Genomic DNA, 19,975 nt, shown 5'->3' on the forward strand with positions numbered 1-19,975 from the left:
AACAGTCCTAGTTAATCAGTAACAATCCAATGCCAGGGATCAGACAAGGAGGGAAAACCAATCATCTGCTCGCTGCAATGAGTCATCACTCAGGTTTTACAATATAGACACTGTGTATGTTCCCTGAGCTAACAAAAAAAATGTAGAAACATTTTAGTAACCTGATTAACATGATGACAGGTCTCAAATCAGGACGAAAGTGCTTATTCTTAATGTAATTACTACTGATCAGGTAATTTAATGTAGCATATTTAATAGAAATATGAATTAATCCAAATGAGTATGTAGCATTAAATGGCAGAGAAAGAGGTGTCACTTGATGATGATAATCTTGGCATTACACGTTAACCCAGATGTTTTTATATGTTTTAGTCCTGAGACCATTCATGTGTGGGGTTGCTTTTCAGCCAAGGGAGTGGGCTCACTCACAATTTTGCTTAAGAACACAGCTATGAATAAAAGAATGGTACAAAATACAACTCCCAACCATCAAAGAATAGTTTGGCGAAGAACAATGCCTTTTCCAGCATGATGGAGCACCTTGCCAGAAGGCAAAAGTGATATCTAAGTGGCTTTGGGAACAAAACATCAACCATTTCTCACATTCATTGCAAATGAATGATAACACATAGCAAACAGTACAGCATCAGAATCAGAATCAGAATCAGGTTTATTGGCCAAGTCTGTCGACACACACAAGGAATTTGGTTCCATCTGTTTGCTTGTTTCCAGCATAGCAATACTACTGCTAAACATATAACTTTAATCTATATCCTGTAATATTACAAGCAGCAAACCATAAATGATCATTAATACATTTTAAAAACTTTATTTAGTCCACTGGATGGCTTTGCCTCAGATGGAATGTATATACTGGAGAAGCTGATCACAGTACTCAGAGTTGCGCTGCTTCTCTCTCACTTCCTCCACTTTCTGCTGCAGAAGATCAGGATCTGCAACACTACTGGCTTTTAGAACATCTGGAGAGGAGATACACAGGACACATGATCTAGGTGGCAGTGATCTTTTTACACTGAAAAACACATTCCATTAAAGGCCCTACATGTTCTCTAATAGTCCCAGTTTCTCATTTTGGAAAAAGGAATAAACACATATGTTCTACTTGATCCGATGTGATCCAGGTCATAAAAATTCCTGATAGATTTAAAGAGAGGGTAAAAATGGTCTTTTTTATAACATTAGCCAGTGATTTCTATCAGGTGTTCACTTAACTATATTTCTGTTTTAGTGCTTAGAATAACAAAGTCCCCTTTATAGTGAGCCACAGAGAAAGCAGAGAGTCAGCAGTCAGTGCATAAAGTGACCATGTTTTCTGTAGCTTCTTGGTTATGCACAGCTTCTGTGTTTCTTCTTTGTTGTCTCTCAGTTTATATATGTTCAACCTGCCATCAGCTAATGGTTAGTCAGCCTTCTCACTGCCACTTATGTTAGAGAAGGTATCAGATAAGATCCTACAAATTACTAATGAAACATTCAGCAAATTTGAGCAGTCCTTTGAGTCTCAATAAGTCATAATATAGAAAATACAGTTTTGTGACAATAGCTCAATGCTAGTAATGACAAAATGCCTGCACATGCAGCACAATCAGAAATTAGTTTTCTGAGAAATTTTAACTTAACTACACATCTTTTCATTGGTTATGCTGCGAACTTTGCATATCACCTCAGATTTTTTTCCTTTTTTCAGAATTTCAGGCATTTCAAGTTTTTGTTATGAAGGCATTCATAAAGTACAGTTGTTTAAATAAACAAGCTCCAACCCACGCAGGTTGATTGGCATGTTGTGGAAATACTATTTACAAATTTCAACCTGTTTTTCATAATTATTAAATCTCACACTTGGTTTCAAAATACTTGGCAATCAGACAAGATTGTCTGACTGAAGTGCCCTGATTTTTCCTTCTAAAGATGCAGAAAGCCATCTAAACTAGGTAAAAATTGCTTAAAGAATCAGCAAAGCAAGCTGCCTGCAACAGGTTACTATAATCCAATTAAGAGTTTATAAAAGCATGGACTAGTTTCATGAACATTCAGAGAGCATATTGCAATTGCTTATCTGTAGCATTGTTAACTGTGGACACACCTGCTCTTAGGCAGGCCAAAATATACACATGACCCATTTTATGCCACACCTTAAAAAATAGTTTGGCAAATGTACTGTAATCAGGCTATTTGATTTGTGTAAGCCTATAGCACCCAAATTCCTTACTTTTTTATTCCAAACTTACCTATAAAAAACAAACAAAAAAAATACAACTGACCCTTTTAGTAAAGTCACAAAAAAGAGTTGTGCTTTAGCATCAACATATGATATTAACACTTACTCAAGACCATAAGCTGGAATTGGTGGTCAGGGTCATCTAAGTAAAGCAGTAAATGCTGGAAAAAGAACTCCAGATTGGGGCGGTATGTTTGTGTGTCTAAAGATGAGAGCCATGCACTCAGAGCTTTTAGAGCTTCAACACGCACCTCCTGGCTGCTGTCATCTAACCGTTTTAAGAGCTCTAAAATACACAAACAAAATGAGAGAACATGTTCAGAAATAAACTGATTGTATTCAAAAATGTTTAAGAAATGCTGTGTTGCAGATTTTTGCATGAAATGATTTTTGTGTGTACCTGGGTAGATCTTGTTGAGTGTATCTGGGTTAAGGCATCGTTCTGTAACAGTAATGATTGAGGATATTGATCTACAGGCGAAGACGCGAGAGAGCTGTGAGTCTTCGTTCAGTGCAGAAATTAAATATGCACTGAAAACTGTCTCCATATTTAGAACCTAACAGAAAACATACACTAATCAAAATGTGTCTCAGGCTATGAAGCAACATTTTTGCACTTCTATTTTGCATGAAAGTGGCCAAAAATTACAGAGAAAGGAACATTTATGACTGAAATATGAATACACACGAACAACCCATCTGCTGAGTAAAACAAAACAGTAATATATTTCATTCATGCTATAGAATTTTTTTTAGAATTTTTACAAAAATCAAAAAATTCATACAGGCTGTGATGAATGGAAGGTCTATAAAATCAACCCAACAAGCAAAAAGGTTTAATAAATTAAGTCAAACATTTATTTGCAACTGATTTATGGGACGTGATGGTTCAGTGGTTAAGGCTTCGGGTTACTGATCAGAAGGTCAGGGTTCAATCCCACAAGCTGCTGAGACATCAACGTTGGGTACTTGAGCAAGGCCATTAACCTCACTTGCTCCAGGGGTGTCACACTATAGCTGACCTGCTCTGACCCCAGGCTTATAATAACCTGGGATATGTGAAAACTTAAAGCATTTCACTGAATGTTGTGCTCTGTATGTGTATGTGACAATTTGAATATGGATTTTCTGCTATGACATCCATATATTTAAAGCTACTTCCCCTTTTATGATTTTTTATGAAGGTTTTATGATTTCCTCCAGAACACCAAAAATTAAGGTACATTTTGTGAAGCCACAATTATAAATAAATCTATTTTTAGCTGAATTATGCACAAACAAGAAATATAAACAAACCTTGAAAGAGTGTTTTAAAATTAGCTATTTAATTTCGGTAAATGACTTTAAGTGACTAATGTCAATTATTTTTTTAATTGTTTTAATAATTATTCTTAGTTGTAAATTATAATATCAATAATAATGACAACAACAACAAATATTATGAATAATAATAATAATAATAATAATAATAATAATAATAATAATAATAATAATAATAATAATAATATTTAAAAAAATACAAATTTGAGATTTGAATCTGGATAAAGGTATCTAAATGTTTCTTTTCAGCATAGGTCTAAACCATTACACCACCTATGTTTCTTCTTGGTTAATGGGAATATCATGTTCTTGAAAAAGTGTGTGTAGACAGGAAACATGAAATTGTTAATAGACTCAGTTTCATGTTAATTATTTGGATTTGTTGGTCTCCTATAATGCCAATTATCAGTGATTAAATCACTATAATATGCAGTTATTACATTTATATTAACCCATTTATTATGGATGTAATAACTGCATATTATAGTGATTTAATCACTGCTAATTGGCATTATTGAGGGATTTTATTTTCTACTTCTGATTCTCTTAAACCATGTTGAGTCAAACTTCCCTTTTTGAATACTGAGCATGAAGAGTTAGTAAAAAATGTTATTGTTGACAAGATTATTGATATGAGAGCTAATTTTAAAGGTTCTCCTCTTGTGTAGATTTTTCTTCCTATTCCCAATGATACATGTTGACTCTGCAGAGTCACTATTGTAGATTTAGTCAGAAAGCTTAATTATTATTATTATTATTAGTATTATTATTATTATTATTATTATTATTATTATTCCTTTTGCAAATTAGTATAATTTAATAGTTCTGCTCTAAAGTTGTTGCACCCTCTAGTCCAACAATATTTATTTTAGTGCTGAGAATAGAATAATAGGATGTCATTTAGTAAAAGTGATTATTAAAAAAGATGATTAAACATGAAAACACTAACATCTATTTGCGCTCCATATTTGTGTTTCTACCAGTACCAACTATTTGTTTTACCTGTTCCTTTGAAAGAGCTCCGCCCTGCAGCATAGCTAGTAGACAGCTGAGAGCTGAAGCCCTAACTGCGGCAGCAGTATTGCCTGGGTGCCACACCAGATTAGGTAACAGGAGTTCCTGCAGAAACACCTCTTGGGACTTAGAAAACATCCTAAAGAAGGGAGAGAAATATAATCATATGATATGAATAATGATTCACTTCTTTCAGAATTTACAGAATTTTTGTAGCTTAGAGCCCACAATAAAATTCAGACAGGAGAATAGCAGCTTCCTAGTGTTTCCTCTGCCAATTGTCCTCACTGCCTTAATTCCTGATGTAACTGTGAATAGGTGATACCTTTTCCAAATTCTGACAACAAGGGATGACCAGGATCATCATTGATTGCCACAGAATAAGACACAAGTATACAATAGACTATACCACGTACAATCTATAGTGTCTATAGACTTTAAAATTTATACTATGCTATAGAATACCTGGTCTTTGAATATTTGCCACCTAATCAAAAACCCTTTGCTAAAGTAAGTCAAATTTAGCAAAAGTGTCCAACACTTAGATAGATACACATTTTGAGAATATACAATCCCCTTTGAATGTATAAGAATGGAAATTATTTTGTTTTTGGTATACACTGAACCCAAGAGAAAATGAAAATTAGATGCCAGACTAGAATGCCATCTATCATTTCATAATATTTTCAATAACTGGAGTAAACCACTGAAATCACCAAACTGTTACAAACTTCTTTTGTGATTATTTACCCAGCAAATACAGTGGTTTGTTTTGGAGGGTTTCCTCCTTTAAGCCTCCTCTTTAGTGGGTGAAATGCATGCTCATTTGGGTTATAGTTTGGTGCTTGACTTGCCCAGTCTAAAACCTTCCACTTTTTCCCTTGATTAAGTAATCTGTTGTGCTGGCATGGTGTGATTGGGTCACTGTCTTGTGGAATTTTAAACATACTCCAAACATACTCTAAAAGCAACCTGAGAGCTTCCTAAGGCAAAGAAATAGAATGTTCTTGGTCAACTCTCAGTTTCCCAAGTCCCAACCAAACTGAGCATACTTTTTACTTACTGAAGACAAAACTGAAGGGAGAAATACCCATAAACAAGCAGCAACTAATGGAGGCTGCAGTAAAGGTCTGGCATAGTGACTACGTAAAATGGAGGTACTATGTAAAAATGGCTGTAATTTCATAAACAGGTAACATAAAATCTTTTGCTAAACCCCTTGAATGCAGATGTGATGCAAATGCTGAAAGTCTACACTCATTGTAAATGCTCTATTGTATTTCTTTTTTCTGATAGCACGGTAAATTTTATGAGTAGGCTTTCAGTGTAACTATCTACAACAGATCATTTAAAATAAATAAGTAACAAAACAAACACATAGTAATTCATAGTATTTCTGAGTAATCACTTGAAAAGTGATTTTTAAAAAAGTATCATGCACCATGAGTCTCAGTCACATTATAATACAGCTGTGTGTGAGACAGTGAGCAACTTACCCCTGTGAATCCAGTGTAGTGCTAGAATTCAACAAAAGCTTGGAGAGCATAATAAAAATGTGCAGCCGCATTTCTGGATCTTGACTGGGCAATAAACAATTCTGCAAAAGAGATATGAGCTCTGGGAGAAATTCTCCAACCACTGGACCTGGGGAAACAAAAACAAGAACAATATTTAATATAAGTTGCAGGAAATAGTCCGACTCGAATGGACCCTAAACCACATTTTTAGTAAAGCAGCCTAGTGTGACAGGCCACTAAACTGTACAGGGAATACATGTACACACAAGGCTGCATTGTTTCTACACTTTTCTGTGATTAAAACTAACAGAATTTAATAATAATGTCTAATAAAGTTCAATTCAGAGCCTAAAATTACTAGTCAAGAGATTTTTGTATCAAACTGTATCTTAAGCGAAACCTGAAAACGGCACAATACCTATATAGGGATGCTTATTTATCAGTGTTGTACAAATTAAGGCATGCTCTAATTCAGCCTTTTGTGCGGTAAAAATAGTCAGCCTTTTGTGCGGTAAAAATAAAAAGCATAATGCTGGACTTTAGGAATCACTAAGATGTAACTGTTGGCCTAAAGGACTGACATTAGCTGCTTACTAGCCACTAAGTTTGTTAGAACTAAAAAAAAGTTGTGGTGAATTTTCTAAATGACAAAGGTTAAGTATGGAAGAATTAAAAATGTAACGTGTTGGCCAGCTTTCACAATAGACATTTTTCCAACACACATTGCATGTAGTCAAATAGTTGCCTTTAAAAAGCTTTGCTGTTGGTAACTTTTTTTAATCACTGTAGACAGCCTCCAAAGGTTAACAAACTAACTTTCAGAAGCTCACCGAATGATATCAAGTTATTTTCATCATTATTATGAAAACTAAGCATGTTTTGTTAACTCAAATTGCAGTCATGAGCTCTGATTTTTCATAATGGGGAATTTTCTATAGAATAATGCAGGTAACCTTAATGTAATTGGAGTTGATGTAGTGTACAAAGTCTGTGCCAAAAAAAAAACACACAAGAGTTTAAAAAGGGTAGCTATCAACTTGGTGGCTCAAGTGGTTAAGGCTCTGGGTTGTTGATCAGGGTTCAAGCCCAAACTGCCACTGTTGGGCCCTTGAGCAAGGCCCTTAACCCTCCCTGCTCCAGGTTCAGTGTATCATAACTGCCCCTGCAGCACTGTATCATAGCTGCCTCTGCACTTGGACCCCAGCCCAGGACCAGTTAGGATATGTGAAAAAAGACTTCCAGTGTATATGTGGCAATAATAAATGCTTCTACGCCCCATTCAATCATTCATTCATTCATTCATTCATTCATAAAAAAGCAGTTTTCCCCAAAAGGTTGAAACTGTCACCAAGTTATAATAATGAGCCAACAAACCAGACTGAAAGGCGATAATCTCCAGTTGGGTGTTCTTGATAGAGTATGTGGACCAGGATTCTGGGGATTCCATCAACCATTGCAGCAACTGTGCCATGTGCTGTCTGTACAGCTCATGCACACGGAGACTTTGCACTTGACACAAGCACAATACACAATCCTCTGCCTGCAAAAGAGAAAACACTATAAAGAATATAATTTATATCAGACTATTGTTTATTTTGTTGTGGCATATTTTGAATAGGTTTGCATTTACACTGTTCAAAATAATAAATACAAGTTAAAGAATGCAAATATACAGTGTAATACTGTGTAAGCATTCATCTCTATGATTCTGAGGCCATGTGAGATGCAAATAATTAACATCATTTGATTACAGGCCATTCACATGGGCAAAAGGGAAAAAAAACAATGTTATGTCAAATTTCACATTAAGACAATGATGATCATGTTTTTCTGATATTAACGGGTTTGTTTCTCCTCTGCTTTTTACTCTAGCAAATCTGTGGCAAATAATATGAGCATTATTGATGCTTGCCTGCCCATGACATTACAAACAATGATATAACAATGAGATGTACATGCATGGAAAGAGGAGAACTTGTATGATGTCTTAACTCATTTTTCATAAAAACACTTCATAATGGCTGACTGGCACTATGAACCTTTAATGAAGTTAGCTGTTCTTCAAGAGAGAAATGGCTTAATCAATGGACATTGCTCATGTGTTAATGCATTCATCTTTCACTCGATCTTGACTAGTCTCCCAGATCCTGTCACTGAAAAACATCCCCACAGCATTGATGTCACCACACTGCTTCACTGTAGGGATGGTATTGGCCAGGTGATGAGTGATGCCTGGTTTCCCACAGACATGACACTTCCTATTCAGGACAAAGAGCTCAATCTTTGTTTCATCAGACCAGAGAATTATTATTATTAATTTTTTAATGGTCTGAGAGTCCTTTAGGTGCCTTTTGGCAAACTCCAGGTCTGGCCACTCTACCATACATGTCTGATTGGTGAAGTGTTGTAGAGATGGTTGTCCTTCTGAAAAGTTCTCCTCTCTCCACAGTGCTGGAGCTCTGTCAGAGTGACCATCAGAGTGTTCTTGGTCATCTCCATGACCAAGGCCCTTCGCCCCCGATCACTCAGTTTGGCCGGGCGGCCCACTATAGAAAGAGTTCGGGTGGTTCCAATGTTGTATATTACAGCAATTAATTATTGTTTAAGCACACCTTATCTTGTCAAGTTGTGGGGTAGGTGTTGGGCATACAGCATAATAAACAAAACAGATACTAATTCATAACTAAATCTTTCACTAAAATGAGTACTCTCTATGCTTTATAATGCGCATTAATGATTTACATTTTATCCATCACAACCATCTGCCAATAAATGATCAGGGGGCTCACAATTAACCTTACTCTTATAGATTATGGATCATAATCTATTAAAGTCATAAGAACACTATAGCTTGCAAGTAAACTGGAACACTTCCATTTTTAACAACTGGTAAAGATACCATGTATTTACATATATAATAATGCAGCATGCCAATGATGAGGTTAGTCAAGCCCGCTGGCCTCATCCACTGCTCAAGCCCATAGGCAGGGGGGGTTCGGGTGGTTCGAACAAACTCCCCCCCCACTGCCAAAGGTCCAGAATTTAAGTCGTTTTTTTCCTGTGATTATTGTCATCATTGTTTTAATCAATGCTTGTGACAAATATTCTGGGTTGCTGTTTCAAATTAATATGATACATTATTGTAGCTGGACGTGTGTGTGTGTGTGCCACGTGTGCATCACCTCTGAATGATGGGGGGAGGGGTTACAGTATATATATACGTGTATATATATACACGTTTATATATATATATATATATATACACACGTGTATATATATATATATATATATATATATATATATATATATATATATATATATATATATATATATACACGTGTATATATATATATATATATATATATATATATACACGTGTATATATATATATTTTTTTTTTTTTTTAATTAAAAGGATTTCTATATTTTATCCACTCAATAGTCTACAATATAATATCCATATAAATGTAGCGTAATTATAATAATAAAACATAGTGGGATATTCAGTGATATTGGCTGTGCAATATCGACTTTTGTGATTGGCCAATACCGGCAGACTGGAGCCAATGGAAATGCTTCTCTCCTTCGGTGCGCGTCTTTATTCCTCTGAGAACTTCAAAGCGGACCGCTTGAGGTAAATTATCTGGAATGATTAGTATATTAATTGATTTACAATGCCTACCCAGCTAACACACCACGTACTAGTTACGTAATAATTGCACCCAAGAAGATTGGAACTGACCAGTGTACTAAATCCATAAGTGTCAAGACAAATACAGCAACAAGCAAAGAGGCATTGACAGAGAGTCAAGAAATGATGATGAAAATAATTATTATTAATACTTCAGTAAAGTTCATTAAATCTATTCTGTTGTTAGTGTGGTCTTTAAACTTATGAACTGTGTATGGACTGACAAAGGTGGTACGTGAGGAAGCAATTTGACAACAATGCAGTAAATAATTTAGGTGCATCAAAAAGTGTGCTCGTTAAGATACCAGCAGACAAGCTAATCCAGCACAAATTAGTGCATAACCTCCCCATGAAGCATGCATGAAGCTATATCAATTTGAGGTTAACAGTAGCTTCCTTTTAAATGCAAAAACATCAATTCCCCAGATACATTCAGGTTTTGGTACAAAAGCTCAATGTTATCTTGTTAAATGGCTGATGGCTGCTATGTTTTTTAAGTAGTCAAAAATAAAGTGGGTGGAACTAAATGGTTCTTGACATTTTTATGTTAAGAGAACTCAAGGCATAAGGAGCAAAAAGAAATTTCTCAATAAATTATTTGTGATACAAGCCAAAAAGGAAAACATTTTGTTTTAGATTGACAACTTAAATATTTTGCTATAGGAAAACTATGTAGTTTATGATGATAATAATATAGATAATAATTGTACAAAAGAATACAGATGACAGGATAGACAAGAACAGCAAAGGAAAAAGGAAAAAAATATAATGGTATCTTAAAGTAATGATGTGTCATAAACCTTTGTTTTTGAGTGTATGCATGCATTCATGTTTTTTCTACCTTAGAATGGATTTGCGGTTCTGTGGATAAACACTGCACAGTCACAAGAATCTTTAGTAGTGGTAGACTGATGATGCCACAATCTTCCTCACACACCTCCAGAAGAACCTTCACACATGCCAGCAACTGCTCAACATACACAGTCTGTGAAGAACATGTGTAACAGTGATTTAAGGGATATCTATTTAAGATAGAAAAAAAGGCATAAAACTGAGCTGATAGACATTTATGTTTATGTGATGTTAAGGCAGTAAACTGAATACAAACTGGCAAAGAGCAGTTTAATTGTTATTAGAAGTATATTTAAAATATATAAAATATGTGTCCTGCACACTCCTCAACCAATAGATCAGCCAAGTCATTATTCTTTATTTACCTGCTGAGAATCCTGACAGACATCAGGATGGGAAAGTACTTGTGCAATTTGGAGAAGTTGTGGACCCAGCACCTTCCTGCTGCTCCCCTTCAGCATTTCTGCAAACACCATTAGAGGAGCCCAAGGAGAACTGGAGCATGAGGAAGAGTTCTTCACATGAGCCAGAATAAGTTTGAGGAAGACCTCGGGGGTAACAAACACCCCTAGGAGCCTGGCTGACTCCAAACCCTGGGGAAGATAGATATTACTGAGAAAATCTATTCATCTGGACATAAATAAATCACTCAATTATCTGATGTTACTTTTATTTAGTAGTATCTATTATACTATAATTTATTAGTATTTATTAAATGCAGTAACCTGTAAGTAGTGCATGTTAATTTATTAATATATGCAAAATAATTTTAAATCCAACATATTTACAGATATGTGGAAACATTTGGGAATCCCTGGCCAAATTACACAAATATACAATTATATTTTGTTGATTTTTCAAGTCAAAAGAAGTAAAAAAAAAAAAAAAGGCCCCAACACAAACTATTTGAAACCATTCTGAAAACTGTAGAACAATCAACATCCACGGTCTGCTCTAAGCAGCTGCCTGAGTGATTGATGTCTACAAACCAGGGCAAGGAAATGAAAACATATCAAACCACTTCCAGGTAATTTCCAGCATCCAATGTTGGTAAGAAATGGCAGTAAAGAAAACTGCAATTTAAGGCAAGATCTAAAAGAGCAAGAACACCCTCAAATAGTACTGCCCCAATGCTGGCCTGAAAGCACTGTTTAAACATTCATGATCTGCATGGATGAGTCATCAGAAGGAATACCTGTGATTTCATCTCAAAAGTATTATACATCTACAGTATATACGTCTGAGGCATTTTGGAAGCAAGTAATGTAAACTGATCAATTAAATATGAAATGTTTTGGCCACAATCACAAAAAATATGTTAAGAAAAAAAGAGGGGCATTTGGTAAAAACAAACAAACAAACAAACAATCAAACCACTTATGAATGAGTTGGTTTGTCAGCCAGATGTTCCAGAGCCTTAGCTTCAGTGTTTTTCTGTGGGTAATTATAAACTAATTGTAATTATATATGTGCATGTATACAGTCCCACCTGAAAGTTACTAACCCTCTAGAAATTCCTATTTTTCTATTTAAATATGACCAAAAACATTAACAGATTTGCACACAAATCCTAAAAGTAAACAAAGTGAACACAATCAAACAAATGAGCTACAAATATTATTCTTTTTCATTTAATTATTGAGAAAACTGATCCAGCATTACATATCTTTAACTTGCAAAACTATGTGAACCTTTGCTTTCAGTATCTGTTGTGAGCAGCAATAATTGCTCACAATTGCTTGGGCAGCAATAACTAAGTAAAGTTTCTGGTAACTTTTGGTCAGTCCTGCACAATGGCTTGAAAGAATTTTATACCATTACACAGAACATTTACATTTACAGCAATTGTCAGATGCCCTTATCCAGAGCGACATACATAAGTGCTTAAATGTCTAACATCGGATACATTTATGCTGGCTCACTAGGTTACATACTTAAGATACCATGAGTTTAAAACATTAGAACAGAAGAGCTTGGGATTTTAGTGGGTGTCCTCACATGAACTGCATTTCTGCTCTGTGCCAAAGATGTTATCCCTCATATGACTGGTCACAAAAATAATCCCTACACTATCTAATCTGTATCATCTTATTAACTTACTATCATTACTGAATATTGTATACAATACATTTCTTCCCCTCTTCGCCTTTCAGCCATTTTCTCCTCTGCTAAAGAAACTCTTATAGTCATCCTCTCTACTCCTAAGACTTTTGACCTTATGAGCCCTTACTAGGGTTAAGATGCTTTATGAATAACTTTTATATTTAAGTGGAAATGCCCACATTTCAAAGAATATTCTTAGAATTTTGTCACTAGGAGCAACTCTTTGCACTAAAATTTTCTAGAATACGAGCCCGGGTGTCTTAATCAGGCTTCTTAAGTTCTAGAAGACATTGAAACCGTTTAGAACGTTTTGTGAAAAAAGATGGACATAACATCAACACATTTTGATGGAACCATTTTTGCAGCTCTAATCCTGGTATTTTGATTTAGCCTCATTTTAATTAATGTTTTATCATGACTTATTTTGATTCACAATAAAAAGAAAATACAGAAAAAGTGACAATTGTAATCAACTCTGATTACACCTTTGACCAAGAAAGTCTTACATAACTGATAATCATTGCACTTATAATTTACAAGACATGCTATATAATAATAAATATAATATAATAAATAACAATGCTTTATTTATCCTGCATTAAAAAATATTGTTCAAAGTTTCTGCATTATGAATCCAAGTACAAAGATAAGAGAGAGTAGCTTACATTTTTTCTGACAGCTTGTTCTGAGTCAGAGCAGGCATAGTAGAGAGTTATGAGCAGTTGCTGCAGGTGTTGCGTGCAGTGCTCTTCAGCATGCAGAATAAGAACTTGCGATAGCTGCATTGTCTTCACTCGCGTCTGCACTAGCCAATCCCTTGATTCATGGATCACGGCTGGCATAAGCTTAGACAAGTTCCTCACCACCAGTTCCCTGCAGCCCAGCCCTGGACGATCCACTGTGAGGAGAAATGAGAATATTGCAAATTAAATAGAATAAACTTAGGCATTTAAAAAATTCTTCAGGCATTACCAATCTGTTGACTAGCTCACTAAAAACGAAGTACCAGATTCAGTTCATGGTCCTGGAGAAACGTGTACTGCAACAGCTATATATGGTTAAAATGACAATAAAAGCTTCTTGACTTGACTTGAATTGAGGTGCAGTATACAGGCTTTTGCAAGTGTTGCTGGGGGCCCATTGTAATATAACAGACAGAAGACTGGTGGTCTGGTTGAAGATGACCCTACATTGTTGCAGTAAAATTACAAAAACCTAACTGCATAAATTTATACTTTGTTGAAGCACCTTTTGAGTCTTATAACAGCACTTCTATATTTCACATTAAAATAAGAGTCTCAGCATGGCACAACTTGACAATATTTGATGCATACTCAACACTGAGTATTTGCTTTTACTCAACACTGGATTTAACAAAAGGAAATTGACAGATCCCCTTGACTTCAATATCCTTAGAGAAAACATCTTATTTTGTTAAGTTATACATCAGACACAAGTGATTTAGCGAGACCAATAACAGTCAATCTTGAAAGTTTGGAATTTTCATTAGATTGAGTTTCATTAAAATAATATAGATTTACTGCCATCTCTTCAAATAAGCAAATAAAAATTTTTGATCTATGCAGCTTTTTTCATGCACTTGAAGAAAAGAATGGCAGAAACAATGGGGTCTATGTTGTCAGATGAGGATAATCATCCTAGGTAATGAGTCGATTTACTTGTGCGCAAACACAGATAAAGCACACTTTTTAACACGTCACGTACTGGAGATGAAGATGGGTACGATGCACACACTAAAATATACCAAAAACAAAAAAAAAATGTAAGAAAAAAACAAAACAAAAACAGATAAGAGACAAAACATACAGATTAAGAACAAGACTAAGGTAGAAACACAAACACAGAAAAAACAAAAGCTTGACACTAATGTGAAATATAGTTCAGTGTCCTTTAAGCACCATCATGACAGAACCCCACTTTTCAAAGTGCATAACACCATCAAAAGGGGATCCTGGGCAACAGGATTTTAGGTGTGCTACCCATCATGGTGCAACCCATCATGGAGTTGCTATGTTTAGGTTATAAAGCAGAGCAAAGGCTGAGCATGTGCAGTGTCTTCTGCAGAGCAAGAACAAACACAGAATCCTCCGAAAAGCGAGGAGTGGTGTTCTTCTCTGAAGCAAAAAGGGAGGTGCGGTATTCTCCAAAAAGCAGGAAGAAGGCGTGATATCTTCCGTGAAACAAGAGGGAGAAGCAGTATACTCAAGGAAGCAAGTGGGAGGAGCTGTGTCCTCCGCAAAGCAAGAAGGAAGAATGACGTCTTCCTGAAAGGAAGGGTGAGGAGCAGCGGCCTCCACAAAGCAAGGAGGGAGGAGTGCCTTTATACACAAGATGGGGTCAGAATGTGCAATGTGCACTACAATGCAAGGAGCAACATCCCTAGATGATGAAGGACATGGATTAAGGACCTCAGCTGAGCAAGGAGGTAGAGTGATGTCATGAACGAAGCAGAGTGGCAAAGAGACATCTGAAGTTGGCATGGAGGGTGGGAGATGGTTTTAGTTGCTTGGGAGACTGTTTCCCCTGTTGCTTACACAGCAGGCAGGAAGGCTACAATGAAAAAATCTGCTGTATCCATAATTTAGGTCAAGGTTTCTGTCAAAATCTGAAAGCAAAGTCAGATGAAAGGTATGATTAAAGGTCAAAAAAAAAAAAAAAAAAAGGCAAGGCGGAAACACAGAAAAAACAAAAGCCTGACACTGAGGTACCCGCAAACTAGACCTATACAGGGGTGCTATATCAGGGTAAGACACGGGTGAAAGTGTTAAGATAGTTTAATGTGCTGGAGCTGATGGAAAATGTGGTGCAGCATCCTTTGGGCTCCATCATGACAGCCAGTATGTGGGCTTGTGTATTTACCACAGCGTGTACACACACATTGATCAGCCATAGCATTAAAACCACCTGTCTCTATTGTGCAAATCAATCAGGTGCCACCAAAAACACTAGTGACACAACAAAGCATGGACTCCACATTACCTCCTGTGCTGTGTTATCTGGCACTAAGACATTAACAAAAGATCCTTAAAGTGCTTAAAACCACAAGATTGAGTAGGGAATGAACAAATCACTTAAAAGTTAAATAGGCTCACAAACTGGACAGAATATAACAAAGTTTATGCATCACATGATAAAGTAATCTCATCTGAAATATTTTGCTACCTCAAACCTTAAATATATGCTGCATCATGGACCATGCATTATAGGCATTTATTATTTATTTGTTAACTCACCTCCAGGAGGGTACTGCACAGGTGGGGAAAGCAAGAAATCCATTTTGTCCTTCAGATCATCTTCATTTTCTTTCTCCCACTGAGTACCAACTTGCCTCCAAAGATCAATTGCCAAAGCCCTGAACAAAGAAAATATTCCTTACTAGTTTTGAGTGTTTTATGTAAGCTCATACATATTTAGAATCAGGAAAGGCATAATAATGTCATTGGTTACTGATACTTTATCTCTGGGATTTCATCACTGTGGCTGCTCAGCAACAGTGGAAGAAGTTTGTGGAAGTAAGAGTATCTGTCACGGAAGTTGAGAAGCCAGTCACCAACAACCAAAGTCACAGCCTTCCTCACCTAAAAAAGGCATGGCAAAGAACAGCAAGATGCAGGGACCAATAACAGGTTATATCAATATCAGAAAATGAAATCTCACTGTTAAATAAAGTGAGTGCAAAATGAGACTCAATTTGCTTATAGGAAAGCAGAATGTCCTATTGCAAGAGCTACTACAAGTTGCAAAGGGTACATCAAGTAAATTTTAAAATCGAATTAGACAGAACAATGTACATTTTCAATATACTCCTTTTACCCATCATCTGCTTATTGCAGCTAAAAGGAAATAAACTGTTTCATTCTCTGTCTGTCATCACAACTAAAAGCTAGACTTTTTACTTTCTTTATTCTTTAGACAAAAAAAACATTGAAGTTTCAGTGGCATGCAAAATAGAGTTAACTGAGAGTAACTATTAAATGTTAGCTATTTCACACATACTTTGAAAGATCTTCACATGAATGAACTTCATCTACATTGAGAGAAAGTGAGGTGCTAAGCACCTAAGCAATGATTATTTCCAAATGAATATTCAGATGGTTGGCTGTATTTTTTTTATTGGGGGAGCATTTTCCTTTACCTTACCATACATTAATATTAAAATCTGGAGCTCTTACACATAATATGAAAAGGTTGGCAGGTTTTCAGTTCATAAATGGCATGATAGTCAGCCAAAACTGATCAGGTGTGTTAAATTTTGGAAAACAAAAAAAATATTAAATATTTAGAACCTAATCGAGAATAATCATCTTGCCTGGGGTGAGTGATCAAACAGTCTCTGTGCCATGTGTGAGAGAACATCATCCATTGTCTTCACTGTTCCATAACGGACAACAGTCCCAGTGGCCTCTATGATAGCCATTCGCACACGAGAATGCTGGTGTGAGATAGTCTGCATCAAAGGCTTAACCAGGCACTCTGCTTGCATGTGGAAGTGGTCTATGTAATAAACAACAGATAAACAACAAAACATTAAGTAAAAACAGACAATTAAAGTACAAGTAAAGTTTTAACTAAAAGAAAAAGACGGAAAAAGAACCATGCCCACAAAGCATTAGGTTGATGTAACTTATTCTCTATTTTGATCCAATACCAAGATGAGTGCTTATATAAAAATATTTAGGCAGGTGGTATGTATTAAAATAACATCTCGATCAATGCAAGGAGCCCAGGTTTCCCAGCAGAACATTGCCCAGACCAACACACTGTCTCCACTAGCTTGCCTTCTTTCCATGTTGCATTCTGGTGCTATCTCTTCCACAGGCAAACAATGCACATGTACCCAGCAATCCGCACAATAAAAAAGAAAACACCTTTCGTCAGACTGGTCCTCTTTCTTTCATTGTTCCATGATCCAGTTCACATGCCCCGTTTAGCGGTGGGCGACGGATACGCATCAAGATGCAATACACCTTTCCATTATGGCAAACATTAACTTTTTACTTTCCATTATGGCAAACATTAACTATCCAAGTGCTACAGTAGCTTTGCCCTGTCATTATTTCCCCCCCAATTCTGGTGCTTGAGCATTATCTGAATCTCTCGTCTCGTACTGGCATTATTTAATGCATTACACTTCTGACGTAGGCTTGGCTTATTCAATAAAACAGTACAGAAGACAGGTGAACAAGTGTTCCTATTAAAGTGTCTATGGCTACAGTAAAGGCTACAGCGGAGTATAAATTCAAAGGCTACAGCAGAATGCAAAGTCCTGCAATTATGAAACAGTCTTCTGTCTTTAGGTTCAGGCTGAAAACACCCTTGGTTAGTCGAGCCTTTTGTGCATGTTTTCTGAAGGGAGGATTCAGAGGCTTCATGGGCTTAGAGTGTTCGGGTGAACTGGGATGTTTAGTTGCTGTCATACCTCCACTCTCACACAATTTTATTAGTTTTTTAATTGTATTTATGATTTATATTTGTAGATACATACCACCTACCTAAACATTTTTGCAATATACACTTGATCATTTTAAAAACGTTTGTTTTCTTAAGATATAGCTCTTTTTAACACACTTGTACAATGCAGCTCCTATAGCAGTAAACAAAACACAAAATGCTGATTGTCTGAAAGAGCCCTAAGTACTAGCCCTCGGCCTCATTCATAAAGAATGCATATGCACAGAAATGTATCTGATATGTACTTACCTATCCTCCAGGGAAACTGGTATATATACAAAAAATAAACTCTTGCATGGACATTGTGCATATATGTTTTGGTGTTTTCATATTTTTTGTTCAATTTAACTTTTTGCAGTCTACTATCTGTTTAACCCCATCTCCGAATGAAATAGTAACTCGTTATGGGTCGGTATATTTATAAGTAATTACAGGCTAAAAACAGTTAAGTAATCTGTGTTGGCTGGCATAATTAGACAAGATCTTATATTAGAGTTCCTGCATTATGGATGCTGAGGCCAACATTGAAATGGCATTTGTGGTCATTTCTACTTCCCCATAAATAATCAGTCTAGACAGAATTTCAGCAATTAAGATGTAATGGTTAACTGGCTAAAATAAGTAGGTGTAAATGTGTTCCTAATAAAGTACTTTGTTCTGATCTGTACTGATGTTCTCTATCGATTATTATTTCTCTATCCACGCCACAGGAAGAATATATACGTTTTATAACTTGTACCTTTAATTCGTGAAAAATATAGAAGTGAGAAACTCATTCAACGAATAGCCAAAATATAATAAACTCTACTGCGGTTTCAGAGTTTCCCAGATGCAAAACAACACACGACTTAGACTTTAATGACTTTTCGTAGTTACGTGGTTACCATGGCAATCGAGTCCTTGGTAAGTAAACAAACTTAACTGTTAAAATAGAGTTGCAAATGTACTTCCAGCCTTAATAAATAATACTAATAAAAAAAAACATTGGCATGAATATTTCTTCGCTTTTGTTTCCAGTAAACAGTAATAACTTGAATTTATTATAATACTAAAGGCTAGGTGTATGTATACGCCAAAGACTCACCTGGTACACTCCGGGCAAAAAGTATTGTGCATTTACAACTCTCCTTTATAACGTCGGGGAAAGGGTCAGTTATAGTTTTTTGTAGTATTTGTATCATATCGTCCAGGTACGGAGCAAGGTGCCTCTCACAGACCTCTACAATAAGCGACAGAACTTCCACCATGGACAGCCGCAGCTCTTCTGCTGCTTCTACTGTCTCATTAGCACCGAGTCGCTGAACCAAGCAAGGCAAAAGGTAAGGCAGTGACGATTCTGGTCTCGAAACACATCTTATAAAGTCTTGTATTATTTGAATAGCAACTTCTCGGCATCTTTCCATAGGATCTGATAGGCATCTCAGAAGCGAATTCAGCAGACAGTTAAAAACTTCTTGTAACACGGTACTTGACCAGTCTTTCTCTATTGTTTCTTTTTTTATAGCCTCCAATGCTCGCTTTCTTGTGTTTTTCTCATCTCCATTCAAGCAGTTTAAGTGTCTAGCCAAAGATCTCACAATTTCCGCTGCAACACGTTCTTCTTCTGTCGCCATTTTTACACGCATATATTGCTGAGTCGGTAGTAGTTATGGTGATGGCCAGCTTTGCGACAAACACGTCTATTTACGGCAGACTCCGAAAGTTCTTAAATACGTGCAACATTCGTTTAAATCCGGGTTTTCACCAGGGACTTTTGTGTAAGCACTCT

At 36.1% G+C, this 19,975-nt stretch overlaps 1 protein-coding gene across 1 annotated transcript; it reads right to left on the reverse strand.

The window, feature by feature from the left end:
- Positions 1-652: 652 nt before the first annotated feature.
- Positions 653-19,857, reverse strand: LOC132860857 (dynein axonemal assembly factor 5-like). Its single transcript, XM_060892136.1, has 13 exons — positions 19,292-19,857; positions 17,066-17,250; positions 16,210-16,334; positions 15,990-16,108; positions 13,401-13,633; positions 10,998-11,225; positions 10,622-10,765; positions 7,465-7,630; positions 6,070-6,217; positions 4,562-4,712; positions 2,640-2,796; positions 2,346-2,525; positions 653-980 (listed from the first exon to the last, which is right to left on the reverse strand). The coding sequence occupies exons 1-13, from the start codon at positions 19,830-19,832 to the stop codon at positions 856-858; spliced, it is 2,502 nt and encodes an 833-aa protein (XP_060748119.1). The 5' UTR covers positions 19,833-19,857; the 3' UTR covers positions 653-855.
- Between the last annotated feature and the right edge of the window lie 118 nt (positions 19,858-19,975).

The sequence above is a fragment of the Tachysurus vachellii genome, chromosome 18 (genome assembly GCF_030014155.1).
Source record: "Tachysurus vachellii isolate PV-2020 chromosome 18, HZAU_Pvac_v1, whole genome shotgun sequence".
NCBI classification, from domain to species: Eukaryota; Metazoa; Chordata; class Actinopteri; order Siluriformes; family Bagridae; genus Tachysurus; species Tachysurus vachellii.